General features: G+C 46.0%; 1 protein-coding gene across 1 annotated transcript in view; it reads right to left on the minus strand.

Annotated features, from left to right (window-relative positions):
• B4GALT1 (beta-1,4-galactosyltransferase 1) overlaps positions 1–20,614 on the minus strand; it is a 149,596-nt gene extending 128,982 nt beyond the window's left edge. The window contains exon 1 of the mRNA XM_056569826.1: positions 20,157–20,614. Within this exon, the coding sequence (XP_056425801.1) occupies positions 20,157–20,442 (286 nt within the window). The 5' untranslated portion in view covers positions 20,443–20,614. The remainder of the gene's footprint in view (positions 1–20,156) is intronic.
• Between the last annotated feature and the right edge of the window lie 879 nt (positions 20,615–21,493).

Consider the following 21,493-nt stretch of genomic DNA (forward strand, 5'->3'; position numbering starts at 1 on the left):
AAATGAGGCTCAGTAGTGTGTGTGGCCTCCTTGTGCCTGTATGACCTCCCTACAATGCCTGGGCATACTCCTGATGACTCCTGGACAGTCTGTGGTGCAACGTGGCATTGGTGGATGGAGCAAGACATGATGTCCCAGATTTGCTCAATCAGATTCAGGTCTGGGGAAGGGGCGGGCCAGTCCAAAACATCAATGCCTTCCTCTTGCAGGAACTGCTGACCACTCCAGCCACAATGAGGTCTAGCACATGAGGTCTAGCATCATCTCGGTACCTAATGGCTACCTCAGGCTACCTCTGGCAAGCACATGGAGGGCTGTGTGGCCCCCCAAATAAATGCCACGCCACACCATTACTGACCCACCGCCAAACCAGTCATGCTGGAGGATGTTGCAGGCAGCAGAACATTTTTCGCGGTGTCTCCAGACTCTGTCACATGTGCTCAGTATGAACCGGCTTTCATCTGTGAAAAGCACAGGGCGCCAGTGGTGAATTTGCCAATCTTGGTGTTCTCTGGCAAATGTCAAACATCCTGCACTGTGTTTGGCTGTAAGCAAAACCCACACCTGTGGATGTCGGACCCTCATACCACCCTCAAGGAGTCTGTTTCTGACCGTTTGAGTGGACACATGCACATTTGCAGGCCTGCTGGAGGTCATTTTGCAGGGCTCTGACAGTGCTCCTCCTTGCAGAAAGGCGGAGGTAGTAGTCCTGCTGCTGGTTTGTTGCCATCCTACAGCCTCCTCCACGTCTCCTGATGTACTGGCCTGTCTCCTGGTGGCGCTTCCATGCTCTGGACACTACACTGACAGACACAGGAAACCTTCTTGCCACAGCTCGCATTGATGTGCCATCCTGGATGAGCCGCACTATCTGAGCCACTTGTGTGTGTTGTAGACTCCGTCTCATGCTACCAATAGAGTGAAAGCACCGCCAGCATTCAAAAGTTACCAAAACATCAGCCAGGAAGCATAGACACTGAGAAGTGGTCTGTGGTCACCACCTGCAGAACCTCTCTTTTATTGGGGGTGCAGGGATGTGGAATTCCTATCGCCCGGGACATGCAGTTCCAGGCGCCAGGCAGGTGAATTTTTTGGACCCTTAGCCTGGCTTCGGGCAATCAGGGCCGGACCTGACATACGTGGCGGAGCTCAGCAGTCTGTATGGAGCGGGCTCCCGGCTCCTGCCCGCTCCATACTCTGCAGACCCCAGCTGTTCTCTGTAGCCGGGGGCCACCACTAATAGCCAGCATGCACCGCATGCGCTGCGGCTGGCTATTAACCCTTTAGATCGACACTGTCAAAGCTGACAGCGGCATCTAAAGGGACACGTGAATGCTCCCTGCTGGGCTAGTGGGGTGGATCACCCCCCTGCAGAATGATCGCGGGGAGAGATCCACTGTGGAGGTAGCCGGAGGGCTTACCTCTGATTCCCTGGTGCCTGTGGCTCTGTCATTGCTAGAGCCTGGCTGGACTAGGCTCTATCAATGGATCACAGAGCACACAGATCAATGGAATTCAACAGAACTCTATTGATCTGTATGAGGAATCTAGGGATTCCTCCTAAAAGTCTAATAAAAAGTAAAACAAAAAAAAAACGAAAGAAGTTTTAATAAAAGTTTCACCCCTTCCATGTCAGAAGTTCAAGTCACCCACTTTTCCTATATAAAAACCTGTAAACATAATAAAAATAAACATATTGAGTATTGTTAAGTGCGTAATTGTACGAACTATTAAAATGTAACATTATGTATCCCATACGGTAAATGACGTAAATGTAAAGAAAATAAACCACAGAACTGCAATTTTTTAATTTTAAAGCGGGCACTTTAAATCAATGAACTGCAGCGGCTTTTGCGGTGCCAGAGACCGCCGCCGCCGCCACCCGCTTCTCTCCCCCTGCCTCTCCTGGAGTCATCCTTAGTCCAACCACCGTCACTGCCCAATTGCCTCCCCCATTCCCGGTTCTATAATTACCTGTTCCCGGGGTCCGCGCTACTTCTTGCTCTGGCGGCATCCTGAGCTGTCACTGTGCGCACTGACGGTGACGTTGCATTGAGGACGTCACTCATCATTGCGCAGCGCACAGCATAACACAGGATGCTGCAGGAGCCAGAAGTAGCGCGGACCCCGGGAACAGGTAATTATAAAACCGGGGATGGGGAGGCAATGGGGCAGCGGCGGCGGTCTCCGGCCGTGGCGGTGCGGGGTATGCTGCGGTGAGGTGCGGTTGGGGGGGGGTTGGGGTTGGTTGGGGCATTATCGGATTATCAGCAAGGTTATTGTCGATACTGATAATGCCCATAATCGTGAATATTGGCCGATAATCGGTCGATCCCTAGAAAAAAAGGAGTGTAAGTGAAAATTGGTGTCGGGACAAGTGGATCGTCATGAGGGACAAGTAGATTTTGCTCCGTTTTAGTCCCATTGACAAATAGTTTTTTTAAATTACATTTCCACACCCCTGGGGTGTCTTGCTAATTGTTTATAATGTGTATGTGTTACCACTATTTGTTGCAAAACTACAACTCCCAGCATGTCAGTGCAACCTTTTCCTGTCTGGGCATGCTGGGAGTTGTAGTTTTGCCACAGCTGGAGGCAACCTGGTTGGGAAAAAGTAAGATAGATACAGGGATGGGCACTATCAGAGTATTTTGTGTTTGTGTTGTGTTGCCCTAGGCCAATCTGTAGCTCTATCGCTCCCTGGCCCTCCACTCTTCAGCATTGATCTGATATGATATGTGATAATATATGCACTTATATCATCCCCAACCGGCTGATATGTTATTGCATATAGTGGAAATTTGTTATCCTCTTGTACACTGTATAATATAGTGCAAGGGGGTACAAATACTACAGTATAAAGTGTACAGGCATGTGACATGTCACAATATACAGTATATGGTGACCCCCCCCCCCCCACACCCAAACACTGTATAGAGTAATATGTGTAGGGCCATATTTAGAGTTCACACTGTCCTAGGCACTTTTTGTACTTGTGCCCCTCTAAATGTTTAACATTTCCTAAAATCTAAAAATGTCCATGCTTATACCATGGAATTTTTTTTTCTTTACCTTCTTACCATGCCACTTTTCAGCCATTTTTTTAAAGAGGTTATCCGGCAGGTTTTTAATTCTTTTTTTTTTTTTTTTTTTTAGAACAGTGCCCCAACTACTGTATATATATAAAAAAAAAAAAAAAAAAAAACACAACGTGTACTCACCACCGGTGCTCCTGCTGTGCCTCCAGTGTCATGCTCCCAGATGTCTCGCTTTCTCTCAGTAGTAAGATCACACCAGGGACCGGAGCAGGACACTGGAGGACACCACGGGAGCGCTGGGGATGACTAGTTTTATTTTGTTTACATTAGCATTGTTCTAGAAAAAAACACCCTCCTGCTGGCTAACCCCTTTAAGTCCAAGGCTCCTTTCACACCACATTAAAGCAGTGTCTATCAGACCTACATAGTATCCCATAGTAAAACCATATATACTGCATCGTATTTAAAAAAAAAAAATAATAATTATGGGATCAAGCTCAAGGAAATAGCACAGAGGACAACGCTATTCTTTCCAGCAGACCCCACAACATTTTTCCCGAACAGAGGCCAAAATGACACACTTTTGACCTCAGTCAGGTATATGGGGACAGAGGCATAGCTAAAGGCTCATGGGTCCTGATGCAAACATTCAGCTTTGGCCCCTCCTTCCTGGATAACTTCTTGCCCTTTACATAAAATACTGCCACAAATGGTGCCCCTAAATAGAATGCTGGCACATACTGTGCCATGAATATAATACTTCTCAATGCTGGGACCCTAAAAATAATGGCACACACTGTGCCCATGAATACAATACTGCCACGTTGTGCCCATGAAAACAATATTGCCACATACTATGCACCTTAAAACAATACCGCCAAATTGTGTGCCTGATTAAAATACCGCCACTTGTGGTGCCCTTGATTTCCATTCCAACACATACTATGCTGCTGAATATAATACTTTCAAATACTGTGCCCAAATACAATACCACCACATGTTTGAAAATGCCTGAAAAAAACCTAGAGTATGCCCTATTTAAAAAAAAAAAATAAAATACACAACAAACAAATGCTGAAAAAAACACCAGCTTTGTGCAGTGGCTGCTTCAGGTTTTATTCAGGGATATAATTGGTAGTTTTGTTTCTGTACTGTCCCTGATGTCTTTGTTTATTGTCACATTTTGCTGCATTTTGCCATGGTTCTGGAGTAGTTGTAGTAATCAGCAGGGACATCACTGTTACATCTGAATATTCTCTTCGGGTACATTCATACAGGCAGATTTACAGCGAGTTTCAGAAAATCCACAGCAGATAACATTGCCATGGCTCAAACTCGCAATAGGAAACTTGCTGTAAACCTACTCTAAGGGCTCGTTCACATAAGTCTTTTTCCTTTAGAACCCGCTGCATGTTTCCCACTCTCCAAATCTCCATTGTGGAAAATTGGCCAAAGACCCCATTGAAGTCAATAGGGTCTGTGGCGAATTTTCAGCAGTGGAGATTCTGCTGTCGAAAATCTGCCGCGGATAACCTGCCCCTTTCAAATTTGCAGCGGGAAACACAAAGAGTTTGAAAGGAAATATGCTGCAGATTTATTTTCTGTTACAGATTTTCCTGTCCATTGAGGTCAATCACTAGCAAAATCTGCTGCAAAAGACACACGTGTGAAAGGCTTCATTCACAGGTTGTGGTTTTGTTGTGGCACCATGGGGTTTTTGCCATATAGTTACAGACATGGTACCACAACAAAAATGCAACATGTGAACAAGGCCTAATACAGAAAAGGGCTGTGTGACAGGACATTCTCTGAGCAACTTACCGTAGTAATATAAATGACACGTACATTAAAGTGAAGGGGGTTGGGGGGGAATGTCTCTCACTATTTGGGGGGGTTGTGGAATAGCAGTGAGTCAGGAGAATTAACCCTTACACTGCAGAGATTAGTAACATTAACTGCAAAGAAGCAGTGAGAGGGTTAATTCTACTGGACTGCAACGAACAAGGCATCAGCATGAAAGAAGAGAGATAACAAAAACTAACAAGCCCCACACATGTCCCTGCCAGGCCTCACTGTCTGAAGGTCTCCCTCTCTGAAGGTTAGTCACATGGTCTCCATCTTGGAAGGTGGGGGCTGAGGGAGGAGGGACAGCATCTGAGACTGAGATGCCACAACAGTGAGGCAGAACAAGGTTTTCATGACATTTCACCATAGTAGGAATGGTGCAAGGAATAATAAGTTTTAATGGACATTAATTGAATAAAAAAAAAGAAAATAAAAAAAAGCTAGGAAGGAGGGGACTAATAATAGAACAAAATTATTAACTGGAATACCCCATTAATGCGACATCATTTTCCCAACTCTGATTTCGTTCAGCTTTCAGGTGCTCCAGTGGTCTGGAGACTCTCTCCTAGGACTGTATCCACCTTCCCCAGCCCACCAGAGCACCTGAAAACGGCTGGAACTGCGGCTAATACAGGACAACACCGATCGCGGTGATGCCCTGTATTAACCCTTCAGACGCGGCAATCAAAGCTGACCGCCGCGTCTGAAGCAAAAGTGAAAGTATCCCGGCTGCTCAGTCAGGCTGTTCGGGACAGCCGCAGTGAAATCGCGGCGTCCCGAACAGCTTACAGGACACCGGGAGGGCCCTTACCTGCCTCCTCGGTGTCCGATCGACAAATGACTGCTCCGTGCCTGAGATCCAGGCAGGAGCAGTCAAGCGCCGATAACACTGATCACAGGCGTGTTAATACACGCCAGTGATCAGTGTAAAAGATCAGTGTGTGCACTATGGGACCTATAACACTGCAAAAAAAAAAGTTTAAAAAAATAAAGTGTTAAAGATCATTTAACCCCTTCCCTAATAAAAGTTTGAATCACCCCCCTTTTAAAAAAATAAAATAAAACAGTGTAAATAAAAATAAACATATATGGTATCGTCGCGTGCGTAAATGTCCGAACTATAAAAATATATCGTTAATTAAACCGCACGGTCAATGGCGTACATAGTTTTGCAAGTAGAAACAGCTGAACCCCTTTTTTGCAATTTTTTCTGATTAATCGATAAAATAATCGACAACTAATCGATTATTAAAATAATTGTTAGTTGCAGCCCTAATCGTGGGGTCTCAGCAACGCACATGTCCACTCTACAGCACTGGTTTATACACAATATGGTCTCTAAAAAAAATGTGGACTTTGGTAGCATGGTAGCTGTCTGTACCTTGCAGTATATATTCTTAAAGGGGTACTCCGGTGGAAAACTTTATTTTTATTTTTTTCAAATTAATTGGTGCCAGAAAGTTAAACAGATTTGTAAATTACTTCTATTAAAAAATCTTAATCCTTTCAGTACTTTTTAGCAGCTGTTTGCTACAGATGAAAATCTTTATTTTTTGAATTTCTTTTTTGTATTGTTCACAGTGCTCTCTGCTGACATCTGATGCCTGTATCAGGAACTGTCCAGAGCAGGAGAAAATCCCCATAGCAAACATATGCTGCTTTGGAGAGTTCCTGACATGGACAGAGGTGTCAGCAGAGAGCATTGTGGACAAGACAAAAAAAATAATTCTAAAAGTAAAGAATTTCCTTTGTAGCATACAGCTGCTAAAAAGTACTAAAAAGGATTAAGATTTTTTAATAGAAGTAATTTACAAATCTGTTTAACTTTCTGGCACCAGTTCATTAAAAAAAAAAGTTTTCCACCGGAGCACCCCTTTAATCCTTTGTTGATGAAAGGAAAATACTCCACGCCCTCTGTTTCAGTGTCTGTGAGCACAAGTTCTTTCCACACACATCCATTATTTTAACCTTGTTTCTATATATTTCCTTTCCAAAAGCAATAATGGATATCTGTCACAAAGTTAAGTGAAGGGTGACGAGGCTGTCAACACCCTGTTATGACATCTGCAGTCGTCAGCTTGTCTGCTTTAAGGAAATATATAGGGGTAATAAGGTTCACTTACTTTCAAGGTGTGTGATTACGTCATATGAGTGTGTTATAGTTTACTTATTTCCTGATTTTCAGGTGATAAAATTGATTTTTGCCCTTTACAGTTCTGGTGGTTTATGAAGATATGTGCACATAGACATAAGTGTTAATGTAATCTGCACCTACTGAACTTAAAGGGGTACGCCGGTGAAAACCTTTTTACTTTTAAATCAACTGGTGGCAGAAAGTTAAACATATTTGTAAATTACTTCTATTAAAAAATCTTAATCCTTCCTGTACTTATTAGCTGCTGAATACTACAGAGGAAATTCTTTTCTTTTTGGAATGCTCTCTGATGACATCACGAGCACAGTGCTCTCTGCTGACGTTATTATAATAATAACGCTTTATTTATTGTTATCCTTAGTGGGATTTGAACCCAAGTCCCCAGCACTGCAAGGCAGCAGTGCTAACCACTGAGCCACCATGCTGCCCTTAGCATACATTTGCTTTGCACAGTTGCTAAAATGGACAGAGATGTCAGCAGAGAGCACTGTGCTCGTGATGTCATCAGTGTTCCAAAAAGAAAGGAATTTCCTCTGTAGCATTCAGCAGCTAATATGTACTGGAAGGATTACCGTATATACTCGAGTATAAGCAGAGTCTTTCAGCACGATTTTTCGTGCTGAGAACACCCCCCTCGGCTTATACTCGAGTGAACTCCCCCACCCGCAGTGGTCTTCAACCTGCGGACCTCCAGAGGTTTCAAAACTACAACTCCCAGCAAGCCCGGCAGCCATCGGCTGTCCGGGCTTGCTGGGAGTTGTAGTTTTTGAAACCTCCGGAGGTCCGCAGGTTGAAGACCACTGCGGCCTTCGACATCATCCAGCCCCCTGTCACCCCCCTTTAGTTCTGTACAGTACTCACCGGTGGGATAGTGGTTCCGGGCTGCTATCTTCACCGGGGAGGCCTCTTGTAAGCGCTTCGGCCCGGCCCCAGAATAGTCACGTTGCCTTGACAACGACGCAGAGGTACGTTCATTGCCAACATACTTCTGCGTCATTGTCAAGGCAACGCCTCTACTCCGGGCCGGAATCGCGGAGAAGAGGCGCCCCCGGTGAAGATAGCAGCCCGGAACCACTATCCCACCGGACCACCTCCTCACCGGACAGTCCTGCAGGACCGGACCAGCGCCGAGCGGAGGTGAGTACTCAGAACTAAAAGGGGGTGAGAGGGGGCTGGATGATGTTGAAGGCCGCAGTGGTCTTCAACCTGCGGACCTCCGGAGGTTTCAAAACTACAACTCCCAGCAAGCCCGGACAGCCAATGGCCTGCCCCGGGCTTGCTGGGAGTTGTAGTTTTGAAACCTCTGGAGGTCCGCAGGTTGAAGACCACTGAGGGCGGATGATAAGAGGATGATGAAGGGGGGGGTGTGGGATGATGACAAGAGGATGATGATGGTGCATTTGTTATACTTGTAGCCACAAATATATATTTTTTTTACGATTTTATTTAAGGAAACTTACATTTTCTCACAAAATTGTGTCAGGGTGTCCATGTGTAGAAAGTGAGTTGCATGCCTGGTGTATAACTGGGTATTTGGGGGTATAGTATGTTCTTGTTTTTTTTTTTTTTTTTGCAATTCATCTTAATTTGTACAAGTTAAAAAACTGGTGAACAAGTGTCTAAAACTTTCTGGTCACAAAAGGGTTCAAATGCACCAAATGCTCTGACACTTGTCAAACCTTCATGCTGGACTACTGTAAGGCCGTGGTAAGGCTGTGGTGTACAACTACTTAAAAGATCTACTGAGGATCCCCAATCCTTGACGTGGTGGCAGGCAGGAAAAAACTTCCATACCCAGCATTCACATGGCTGCTGTGAGGTGCAGAACTGCGCTCCGTGCAATTTTACGTCCGCCCTTCCCCTCAGCTGTTCAGGGGGCTGTGGGAGCGGAGCTGTGAGAATCCCTCTCCTGCCGAGGGAGGTGCACAGCCCCCTGGATGTAGATTTGAACAATGGCTCAGTGACAAAACCACAAGTAAAGATTTTTACAGCCCCCTGGCTGTAGATTTTCACAGCTGTCAAAATCTCTGTCCAGGAGCTGGGCTGTGAGAATCTACTTCCTTCTCCTGAGGGAGGGGCGAGGAGGGAGCTGTGTACAGGGCGAGGAGGGAGCTGTGTACAGGGCGAGGGAGGTGCAGAACTGTGTCCTGCCCATCTCTGCCTTCCCCTCCACTTGCTGTATGTTCGGAAATCTCTGAACAGCTGAGGGGAGGGGGCTGATGTAAATTTGCATGGGGTGCAGTTCTGCACCTCGCAGCGGATCTTCTGCAAGTGCCCCCCCCTGCGGCTTTAATCTGCCGCCGACTCCATAGTAATCAATGGAATATGCTGCAAGAACTTCGCACCCTAAAGGGTTCTAAGCCAAAGCCTTCTTTACTGCAGCACCTACATTACTGTACCAGGACTCTTCAGAGAAATCTCATATTTGGGCTGCTTTTATACTTTTTATTTTGCACTGTATTACATCTGGGTTTTTTTTTTGTGGAATACATAGCTAATGTTCATCTATATTGCTAGTCACGTGGGTGTATAAAATATGCCTGTATTTTAAAAACACAGTACGTGCTACTTTTATCTGTTATTGAGAAGAATTAAACTAATAGTGCATGCACACGACTGTGCATCTGGAAGCCATGCCCCCATTCATTTCAATAAGCCGAACAGTCAGCTAATGACTCCGGAGGGCTAACTTTCCGACTAAGCTGAATACTGTTAAGAAATTAGCTGACCGAAGTCACTAGCGCAATAAAATAAATATACAGCAGGGATATGGCAGCAGGCAGTTTTAAAATTCTCTAACCTAAGGGTAGGGTCACACGGGCCGTTATTTTGCTGCTGCGTGTTTTCCTACCCATTGAAGTCAATGGGTAAAAAACATGCAGTTGGATTTGCTACCCCTTAGACTCCAATGGGTAAGAAAATATTTAGCAGAAAATACACAGTAAAAGACAGCTACACAAAACGCCCCTTATGAGTTTGGCATTTACCCCTCCCTCATCTCTCCACAACACGCAGAACAGTGATCCATTTTTGATCAATTTTTGCCTGCATTGAGCTACAATTTCTTGCTGGGGTAGACTGTTAGAATTTTTTTCCATTTAAAAAAAAAAACTTTTTCAGATGTTTTCAATCTTTGGATATGAGAACCCCCAAAAAAACATGTAAAAAAAAAAAAAGATGATTAAAATAAAAACAAACTGATGTGTTTTTGACCTTGTGAACAGCAAAGCCATAGATGTTACTCTGGCTGGAATTCCACTTGTTTTTCTTTTGGGGGAAAAAACGCTAAGAAAAACATCAATTCTGCGGCCAGATGTTAGCTGTAAATCAGTGAAAAAACGCAAAATTATTTTTCCACTTTGTGTTTTTCAGTTTGTGTTTTTTTTTTTTATCCCTTTGGTAGAGCTGGGCGGTATGACCAAAAATGTGTATCATGGTATTTTTTGTTACACATGGCGGTTCCATGGTATTTAACGGTGCGCTCAGCCTATCACTGGCCGAGGTGGGACATCGCTGCAGCCAGTGATAGGCTGACGGCTCTGTGACGTTCCCATCCCCAGAAATCAGCAAGAGCAGCAGCGGACCGTGAGGCTGGTTCCGGAGTAACGGGGGAACGTAGGAAGAAGGGGAATTAAAGTTGGTTTTTTAATATTTGCAGCCCAGGCACAGGAATACAGAGCACAGTACAGCGAAGCGGCTGATAATTATTTGGGTGGGAAAGAGAAGCAGAACAGAGCCCGCGGATGACACATGATTAGCTGCCCAATGTGGGGACACCGCGCTGCTGCTAATTTACTAATGCGAGAGGGGGGGGGGGGGGGGGGCCCAACCGGTATTGCGGCATGGGAACGGCTGTCCGGGCATGCTGGGAGTTGTAGTTTTGCAACAGCTGGAGGTCTGCAGGTTTGAGACCACTGCTGTATGCCTGTATCCCTATGTCCGGGCTGCAAAAAATAAAGAAAATAAACTTTAACTCACCTACGTCGGCCACACGCTGGGGACTGGAACTTTGACAGCCGTCAGCCTATCACCGGCCGGAGCGATGTCCTGCCCCCGGCTAGTGATAGGCTGAGCCCACTGTCATGTAAGAAGCCGGCCAGAGCTCCTTACATGACAGTGGGCTCAGCCTATCACTGGCCGGGGGCGGGGCATCACTCCGGCCGGTGATAGGCTGATGGCTGTCCGACATTCTAGTCCCCAGCGTGCGGCCGACGTAGGTGAGTTAAAGTTTATTTTCTTTATTTTTTGCAGCCCGGGCATAGGGGATACAGCATACAGCAGTGGTCTCAAACCTGCAGACCTCCAGCTATTGCAAAACTACAACTCCCAGCATGCCCGGACAGCCGGCTTCTTACATGACAGTGGGCTCAGCCTATCACTGGCCGGGGCGGGGCATCGCTCCGGCCAGTGATAGGCTGACGGCTGTACGACGTTCCAGTCCCCAGCGTAAGGCCGACGTAGGTAAGTTAAAAAGTTTATTTTCTTTATCTTTTGCAGCCCGGGCATAGGGATACAGCGTACAGCAGTGGTCTCAAACCCTGCAGACCTCCAGCTATTGCAAAACTACAACTCCCAGCATGGCATGCTGGGAGTTGTAGTTTTTGCAACATCTGGAGGTCAGCAGGTTGGAGACCACTGGCGTACAGTATAGAGTTCCATCGCCGGCGGCCCCCAACAAAGAGGAGGAGAGCAGTGTTTGCGGGTGACATATGTGAGTAGTAACCCCGCTGGGCTGATAATTGGGGGGGAGCAGAACAGGGCTGGCGGGGTCACATGATTTGGGGGGGGGGGGTGAAAGAAATACCATTATATACCGTGGAACCTCCATAAGTTACAAAAATACCGTGATACACATATTTGGTCATACCGCCCAGCCCTAGTAGGGTTGTGGAAATTTAATAAAAAACGACTTGTCCACGGGACTAAAATGGAGGAAAATCTACTTGTCCCTCATGACGATCCACTTATCCGGCCAATTTTCGCTTTTACGCTCTCATTTTTTCTCATCATGGAAACAATTGTCATAACTAAACTACTGCAATTGGGGTGATGTCAGCACAGAAAACAGGATTGTCACATCTACTGCCATTGGGGTGATGTCAGCATAGACACAGGATTGTCACATCTACTGCCATTGGGGTGATCTCACCATAGACACAGGATTGTCACAACTACTGCCATTGGGGTGATGTCACCACAAACACAGGATTGTCACAACTACTGCCATTGGGGTGATGTCAGCACAGAAACAGGATTGTCACATCTACTGCCATTGGGGTGATGTCACCACAAAACACAGGATTGTCACAACTACTGCCATTGGGGTGAGGTCACCATAGACACAGGATTGTCACATCTACTGCCATTGGGGTGATGTCACCACAAACACAGGATTGTCACAACTACTGCCATTGGGGTGATGTCAGCACAGAAACAGGATTGTCACATCTACTGCCATTGGGGTGATGTCACCACAAAACACAGGATTGTCACATCTGCTGCCATTGGGGTGATGTCACCACAAACACAGGATTGTCACATCTACTGCCATTGGGGTGATCTCACCATAGACACAGGATTGTCACATCTACTGCCATTGGGGTGATGTCACCACAGACACAGGATTGTCACATCTACTGCCATTGGGGTGATGTCACCACAGAAACAGGATTGTCACATCTACTGCCATTGGGGTGATCTCACCATAGACACAGGATTGTCACATCTACTGCCATTGGGGTGATGTCACCACAAACACAGGATTGTCACATCTGCTGCCATTGGGGTGATGTCACCACAGACACAGGATTGTCACATCTACTGCCATTGGGGTGATGTCACCACAGACACAGGATTGTCACATCTACTGCCATTGGGGTGATGTCACCACAGAAACAGGATTGTCACATCTACTGCCATTGGGGTGATCTCACCATAGACACAGGATTGTCACATCTACTGCTATTGGGGTGATGTCACCACAAACACAGGATTGTCACATCTGCTGCCATTGGGGTGATGTCACCACAAACACAGGGATTGTCACATCTACTGCCATTGGGGGTGATGTCACCACAGACACAGGATTGTCACAACTACTGCCATTGGGGTGATGTCACCACAGACACAGGATTGTCACAACTACTGCCATTGGGGAGATCTCACCATAGACACAGGATTGTCACATCTACTGCCATTGGGGTGATGTCACCACAAACACAGGATTGTCACATCTACTGCCATTGGGGTGATGTCACCATAGACACAGGATTGTCACATCTACTGCCATTGGGGGTGATGTCACCATAGACACAGGATTGTCACATCTACTGCCATTGGGGTGATGTCACCACAGACACAGGATTGTCACATCTACTGCCATTGGGGTGATGTCACCACAGACACAGGATTGTCACATCTACTGCCATTGGGGTGATGTCACCATAGACAACAGGATTGTCACATCTACTGCCATTGGGGTGATGTCACCACAGGATTGTCACATCTACTGCCATTGGGGTGATGTCACCATAGACACAGGATTGTCACATCTACCGCCATTGGGGTGATGTCAGCACAGAAACAGGATTGTCACATCTACTGCCATTGGGGTGATGTCAGCACAGACACAGGATTGTCACATCTACTGCCATTGGGGTGATGTCACCACAAACACAGGATTGTCACATCTACTGCCATTGGGGTGATGTCACCACAGACACAGGATTGTCACATCTACTGCCATTGGGGTGATCTCACCACAGACACAGGATTGTCACATCTACTGCCATTGGGGAGATCTCACCACAAACACAGGATTGTCACATCTACTGCCATTGGGGAGATCTCACCACAAACACAGGATTGTCACATCTACTGCCATTGGGGAGATCTCACCATAGACACAGGATTGTCACATCTACTGCCATTGGGGTGATCTCACCATAGACACAGGATTGTCACATCTACTGCCATTGGGGTGATGTCAGCACAGACACAGGATTGTCACATCTACTGCCATTGGGGAGATCTCACCATAGACACAGGATTGTCACATCTACTGCCATTGGGGTGATGTCAGCACAGAAACAGGATTGTCACATCTACTGCCAACAAACACAGGATTGTCACATCTACTGCCATTGGGGAGATCTCACCATAGACACAGGATTGTCACATCTACTGCCATTGGGGTGATCTCACCATAGACACAGGATTGTCACATCTACTGCCATTGGGGTGATCTCACCATAGACACAGGATTGTCACAACTACTGCCATTGGGGTGATCTCACCATAGACACAGGATTGTCACATCTACTGCCATTGGGGCGATGTCACCACAGACACAGGATTGTCACATCTACTGCCATTGGGGTGATCTCACCATAGACACAGGATTGTCACATCTACTGCCATTGGGGTGATGTCACCATAGACACAGGATTGTCACATCTACTGCCATTGGGGTGATGTCACCACAGACACAGGATTGTCACATCTACTGCCATTGGGGTGATGTCACCATAGACACAGGATTGTCACATCTACTGCCATTGGGGAGATCTCACCATAGACACAGGATTGTCACAACTACTGCCATTGGGGTGATCTCACCACAAACACAGGATTGTCACATCTACTGCCATTGGGGAGATCTCACCATAGACACAGGATTGTCACATCTACTGCCATTGGGGTGATCTCACCACAGACACAGGATTGTCACAACTACTGCCATTGGGGAGATCTCACCATAGACACAGGATTGTCACATCTACTGCCATTGGGGAGATCTCACCACAAACACAGGATTGTCACATCTACTGCCATTGGGGAGATCTCACCATAGACACAGGATTGTCACATCTACTGCCATTGGGGTGAGGTCACCATAGACATCAGATTATCAGAACTTTTGGTGTTATCTGATATCTAATAACAAATGTCAAAGGAAAAAAGCCGGGAACAAGGGCGCCAGCTTCTCCACCAACATGAAGGGTCCCATCTACATTGCCCTATGCACACACTAGTACTGTATACTAGAGTCCGTCCTGTATGCACACACTAGTACTGTATACTAGAGTCCGTCCTGTATGCACACACTAGTACTGTATACTAGAGTCCGTCCTGTATGCACACACTAGTACTGTATACTAGAGTCCGTCCTGTATGCACACACTAGTACTGTATACTAGAGTCCGTCCTGTATGCACACACTAGTACTGTATACTAGAGTCCGTCCTGTATGCACACACTAGTACTGTATACTAGAGTCCGTCCTGTATGCACACACTAGTACTGTATACTAGAGTCCGTCCTGTATGCACACACTAGTACTGTATACTAGAGTCCGTCCTGTATGCACACACTAGTACTGTATACTAGAGTCCGTCCTGTATGCACACACTAGTACTGTATACTAGAGTCCGTCCTGTATGCACACACTAGTACTGTATACTAGAGTCCGTCCTGTATGCACACACTAGTACTGTATACTAGAGTCCGTCCTGTATGCACACACTAGTACTGTATACTAGAGTCCGTCCTGTATGCACACACTAGTACTGTATACTAGAGTCCGTCCTGTATGCACACACTAGTACTGTATACTAGAGTCCGTCCTGTATGCACACACTAGTACTGTATACTAGAGTCCGTCCTGTATGCACACACTAGTACTGTATACTAGAGTCCGTCCTGTATGCACACACTAGTACTGTATACTAGAGTCCGTCCTGTATGCACACACTAGTACTGTATACTAGAGTCCGTCCTGTATGCACACACTAGTACTGTATACTAGAGTCCGTCCTGTATGCACACACTAGTACTGTATACTAGAGTCCGTCCTGTATGCACACACTAGTACTGTATACTAGAGTCCGTCCTGTATGCACACACTAGTACTGTATACTAGAGTCCGTCCTGTATGCACACACTAGTACTGTATACTAGAGTCCGTCCTGTATGCACACACTAGTACTGTATACTAGAGTCCGTCCTGTATGCACACACTAGTACTGTATACTAGAGTCCGTCCTGTATGCACACACTAGTACTGTATACTAGAGTCCGTCCTGTATGCACACACTAGTACTGTATACTAGAGTCCGTCCTGTATGCACACACTAGTACTGTATACTAGAGTCCGTCCTGTATGCACACACTAGTACTGTATACTAGAGTCCGTCCTGTATGCACACACTAGTACTGTATACTAGAGTCCGTCCTGTATGCACACACTAGTACTGTATACTAGAGTCCGTCCTGTATGCACACACTAGTACTGTATACTAGAGTCCGTCCTGTATGCACACACTAGTACTGTATACTAGAGTCCGTCCTGTATGCACACACTAGTACTGTATACTAGAGTCCGTCCTGTATGCACACACTAGTACTGTATACTAGAGTCCGTCCTGTATGCACACACTAGTACTGTATACTAGAGTCCGTCCTGTATGCACACACTAGTACTGTATACTAGAGTCCGTCCTGTATGCACACACTAGTACTGTATACTAGAGTCCGTCCTGTATGCACACACTAGTACTGTATACTAGAGTCCGTCCTGTATGCACACACTAGTACTGTATACTAGAGTCCGTCCTGTATGCACACACTAGTACTGTATACTAGAGTCCGTCCTGTATGCACACACTAGTACTGTATACTAGAGTCCGTCCTGTATGCACACACTAGTACTGTATACTAGAGTCCGTCCTGTATGCACACACTAGTACTGTATACTAGAGTCCGTCCTGTATGCACACACTAGTACTGTATACTAGAGTCCGTCCTGTATGCACACACTAGTACTGTATACTAGAGTCCGTCCTGTATGCACACACTAGTACTGTATACTAGAGTCCGTCCTGTATGCACACACTAGTACTGTATACTAGAGTCCGTCCTGTATGCACACACTAGTACTGTATACTAGAGTCCGTCCTGTATGCACACACTAGTACTGTATACTAGAGTCCGTCCTGTATGCACACACTAGTACTGTATACTAGAGTCCGTCCTGTATGCACACACTAGTACTGTATACTAGAGTCCGTCCTGTATGCACACACTAGTACTGTATACTAGAGTCCGTCCTGTATGCACACACTAGTACTGTATACTAGAGTCCGTCCTGTATGCACACACTAGTACTGTATACTAGAGTCCGTCCTGTATGCACACACTAGTACTGTATACTAGAGTCCGTCCTGTATGCACACACTAGTACTGTATACTAGAGTCCGTCCTGTATGCACACACTAGTACTGTATACTAGAGTCCGTCCTGTATGCACACACTAGTACTGTATACTAGAGTCCGTCCTGTATGCACACACTAGTACTGTATACTAGAGTCCGTCCTGTATGCACACACTAGTACTGTATACTAGAGTCCGTCCTGTATGCACACACTAGTACTGTATACTAGAGTCCGTCCTGTATGCACACACTAGTACTGTATACTAGAGTCCGTCCTGTATGCACACACTAGTACTGTATACTAGAGTCCGTCCTGTATGCACACACTAGTACTGTATACTAGAGTCCGTCCTGTATGCACACACTAGTACTGTATACTAGAGTCCGTCCTGTATGCACACACTAGTACTGTATACTAGAGTCCGTCCTGTATGCACACACTAGTACTGTATACTAGAGTCCGTCCTGTATGCACACACTAGTACTGTATACTAGAGTCCGTCCTGTATGCACACACTAGTACTGTATACTAGAGTCCGTCCTGTATGCACACACTAGTACTGTATACTAGAGTCCGTCCTGTATGCACACACTAGTACTGTATACTAGAGTCCGTCCTGTATGCACACACTAGTACTGTATACTAGAGTCCGTCCTGTATGCACACACTAGTACTGTATACTAGAGTCCGTCCTGTATGCACACACTAGTACTGTATACTAGAGTCCGTCCTGTATGCACACACTAGTACTGTATACTAGAGTCCGTCCTGTATGCACACACTAGTACTGTATACTAGAGTCCGTCCTGTATGCACACACTAGTACTGTATACTAGAGTCCGTCCTGTATGCACACACTAGTACTGTATACTAGAGTCCGTCCTGTATGCACACACTAGTACTGTATACTAGAGTCCGTCCTGTATGCACACACTAGTACTGTATACTAGAGTCCGTCCTGTATGCACACACTAGTACTGTATACTAGAGTCCGTCCTGTATGCACACACTAGTACTGTATACTAGAGTCCGTCCTGTATGCACACACTAGTACTGTATACTAGAGTCCGTCCTGTATGCACACACTAGTACTGTATACTAGAGTCCGTCCTGTATGCACACACTAGTACTGTATACTAGAGTCCGTCCTGTATGCACACACTAGTACTGTATACTAGAGTCCGTCCTGTATGCACACACTAGTACTGTATACTAGAGTCCGTCCTGTATGCACACACTAGTACTGTATACTAGAGTCCGTCCTGTATGCACACACTAGTACTGTATACTAGAGTCCGTCCTGTATGCACACACTAGTACTGTATACTAGAGTCCGTCCTGTATGCACACACTAGTACTGTATACTAGAGTCCGTCCTGTATGCACACACTAGTACTGTATACTAGAGTCCGTCCTGTATGCACACACTAGTACTGTATACTAGAGTCCGTCCTGTATGCACACACTAGTACTGTATACTAGAGTCCGTCCTGTATGCACACACTAGTACTGTATACTAGAGTCCGTCCTGTATGCACACACTAGTACTGTATACTAGAGTCCGTCCTGTATGCACACACTAGTACTGTATACTAGAGTCCGTCCTGTATGCACACACTAGTACTGTATACTAGAGTCCGTCCTGTATGCACACACTAGTACTGTATACTAGAGTCCGTCCTGTATGCACACACTAGTACTGTATACTAGAGTCCGTCCTGTATGCACACACTAGTACTGTATACTAGAGTCCGTCCTGTATGCACACACTAGTACTGTATACTAGAGTCCGTCCTGTATGCACACACTAGTACTGTATACTAGAGTCCGTCCTGTATGCACACACTAGTACTGTATACTAGAGTCCGTCCTGTATGCACACACTAGTACTGTATACTAGAGTCCGTCCTGTATGCACACACTAGTACTGTATACTAGAGTCCGTCCTGTATGCACACACTAGTACTGTATACTAGAGTCCGTCCTGTATGCACACACTAGTACTGTATACTAGAGTCCGTCCTGTATGCACACACTAGTACTGTATACTAGAGTCCGTCCTGTATGCACACACTAGTACTGTATACTAGAGTCCGTCCTGTATGCACACACTAGTACTGTATACAAGAGTCCGTCCTGTATGCACACACTAGTACTGTATACTAGAGTCAGTCCTGTATGCACACACTAGTACTGTATACTAGAGTCCGTCCTGTATGCACACACTAGTACTGTATACTAGAGTCCGTCCTGTATGCACACACTAGTACTGTATACTAGAGTCCGTCCTGTATGCACACACTAGTACTGTATACTAGAGTCCGTCCTGTATGCACACACTAGTACTGTATACTAGAGTCCGTCCTGTATGCACACACTAGTACTGTATACTAGAGTCCGTCCTGTATGCACACACTAGTACTGTATACTAGAGTCCGTCCTGTATGCACACACTAGTACTGTATACTAGAGTCCGTCCTGTATGCACACACTAGTACTGTATACAAGAGTCCGTCCTGTATGCACACACTAGTACTGTATACTAGAGTCAGTCCTGTATGCACACACTAGTACTGTATACTAGAGTCCGTCCTGTATGCACACACTAGTACTGTATACTAGAGTCCGTCCTGTATGCACACACTAGTACTGTATACTAGAGTCCGTCCTGTATGCACACACTAGTACTGTATACTAGAGTCCGTCCTGTATGCACACACTAGTACTGTATACTAGAGTCCGTCCTGTATGCACACACTAGTACTGTATACTAGAGTCCGTCCTGTATAACGTTCCCTCCCTGTCCGGACACAACTCTATCCAAGCCCCGTGAGCAGAGTTCGTCGCCCCAAGGTCTCGCAGTCGGAGGGCCTGGGCACACAACACATGACCTCAGTACCACTTACCTAAGAGGGGCGAGGTGTCTGGGCACGGCTCGGTGCTGGAGGGCTCCGGCGTGGCATTCTGCTCGGCTGTAGCCAGGACAGAGACGAGGGGGCCGGTAGAAGAGTTGGCTCTGTGCCCGTACCTGAGCTGCTCGGTGTAGTAGGTGGTCTCCCGGCCGAACATGTAGTAGACCAGGGTAATACTGAGGTGAAAGGCGCAGAAGAGCACCAAGAACTTGCAGGCTTTCTGGAGAGAGGCGCCAGGCAGGACAGCGGCGGTGCCCGGTAATAGCGGATCCTTCATCATGCCGACCACAGTCAGGAGCACGTACAGTCCTCCGTACCGTCCTTAAGTCCACACACACAACACGGTCTCATCCGGTCACACAACTCGCTGAGTTACCAGCCGCGGCTGGTCCAGCGGAGCGGAGCTCGGAGTCACGTGACGTCACGGAGCCAGGGGTGTCATGGAGGGAGGAAGGGCAGGTCTGTGCAGGGACTCTGAGCATCTAGTTACACAGCCCGCCCATGGCCCATGACACGTTTGTTCTGGCTCAGGCTCCTGGAAGGGGCGTACATAGGTTGCTTCTTTCGCCGGACAACCCGTAACTTTTCATACAAAACAGATCACAACGTGGTGAAGCCCAATGTGCTTTCACCTCACACCGGCGTACAGAAGGAAACCGCTTTGGAAGCGCATGTGTGAATTGCTTCCTATTACTATAGTGAAACCTCCATAAGGCTAGGCTTCTACACAGGGTTTTTTTCTGGCGTTTTTTTTTTTTTTTTTTTTTTTTTTAACCCCTTAAGGACCGGGGGTTTTTCCGTTTTTGCATTTTCGTTTTTTGCTCCTTGCCTTTAAAAAATCATAACTCTTTCAATTTTGCACCTAAAAATCCATATGATGGCTTATTTTTTGCACCAACAATTCTACTTTGTAATGACGTCAGTCATTGTGCCCAAAAATCTACGGTGAAACGGGAAAAAAAATCATTGTCAGACAAAATTGAAAAAAAAAACGCCATTTTGTAACTTTTGGGGGCTTCCGTTTCTACGTAGTACATTTTTCGGTAAAAATGACACCTTACCTTTATTCTGTAGGTCCATATGATTAAAATGATACCCTACTTATACAGGTTTGAATTTGTCGCACTTCTGGAAAAAATCATAACTTCATGCAGAAAAATTTATACGTTTAAAATTGTCATCTTCTGACCCCTATAACTTTTTTATTTTTCCGTGTATGGGGCGGTATGCGGGCTCATTTTTTGCGCCGTGATCTGAAGTTTTTAACGGTATCATTTTTGCATTGATAGGACTTATTGATCGCTTTTTATTCATTTTTTCATGATATAAAA

This window comes from Hyla sarda, chromosome 1 (assembly GCF_029499605.1).
Source record: "Hyla sarda isolate aHylSar1 chromosome 1, aHylSar1.hap1, whole genome shotgun sequence".
Taxonomy (NCBI): Eukaryota; Metazoa; Chordata; class Amphibia; order Anura; family Hylidae; genus Hyla; species Hyla sarda.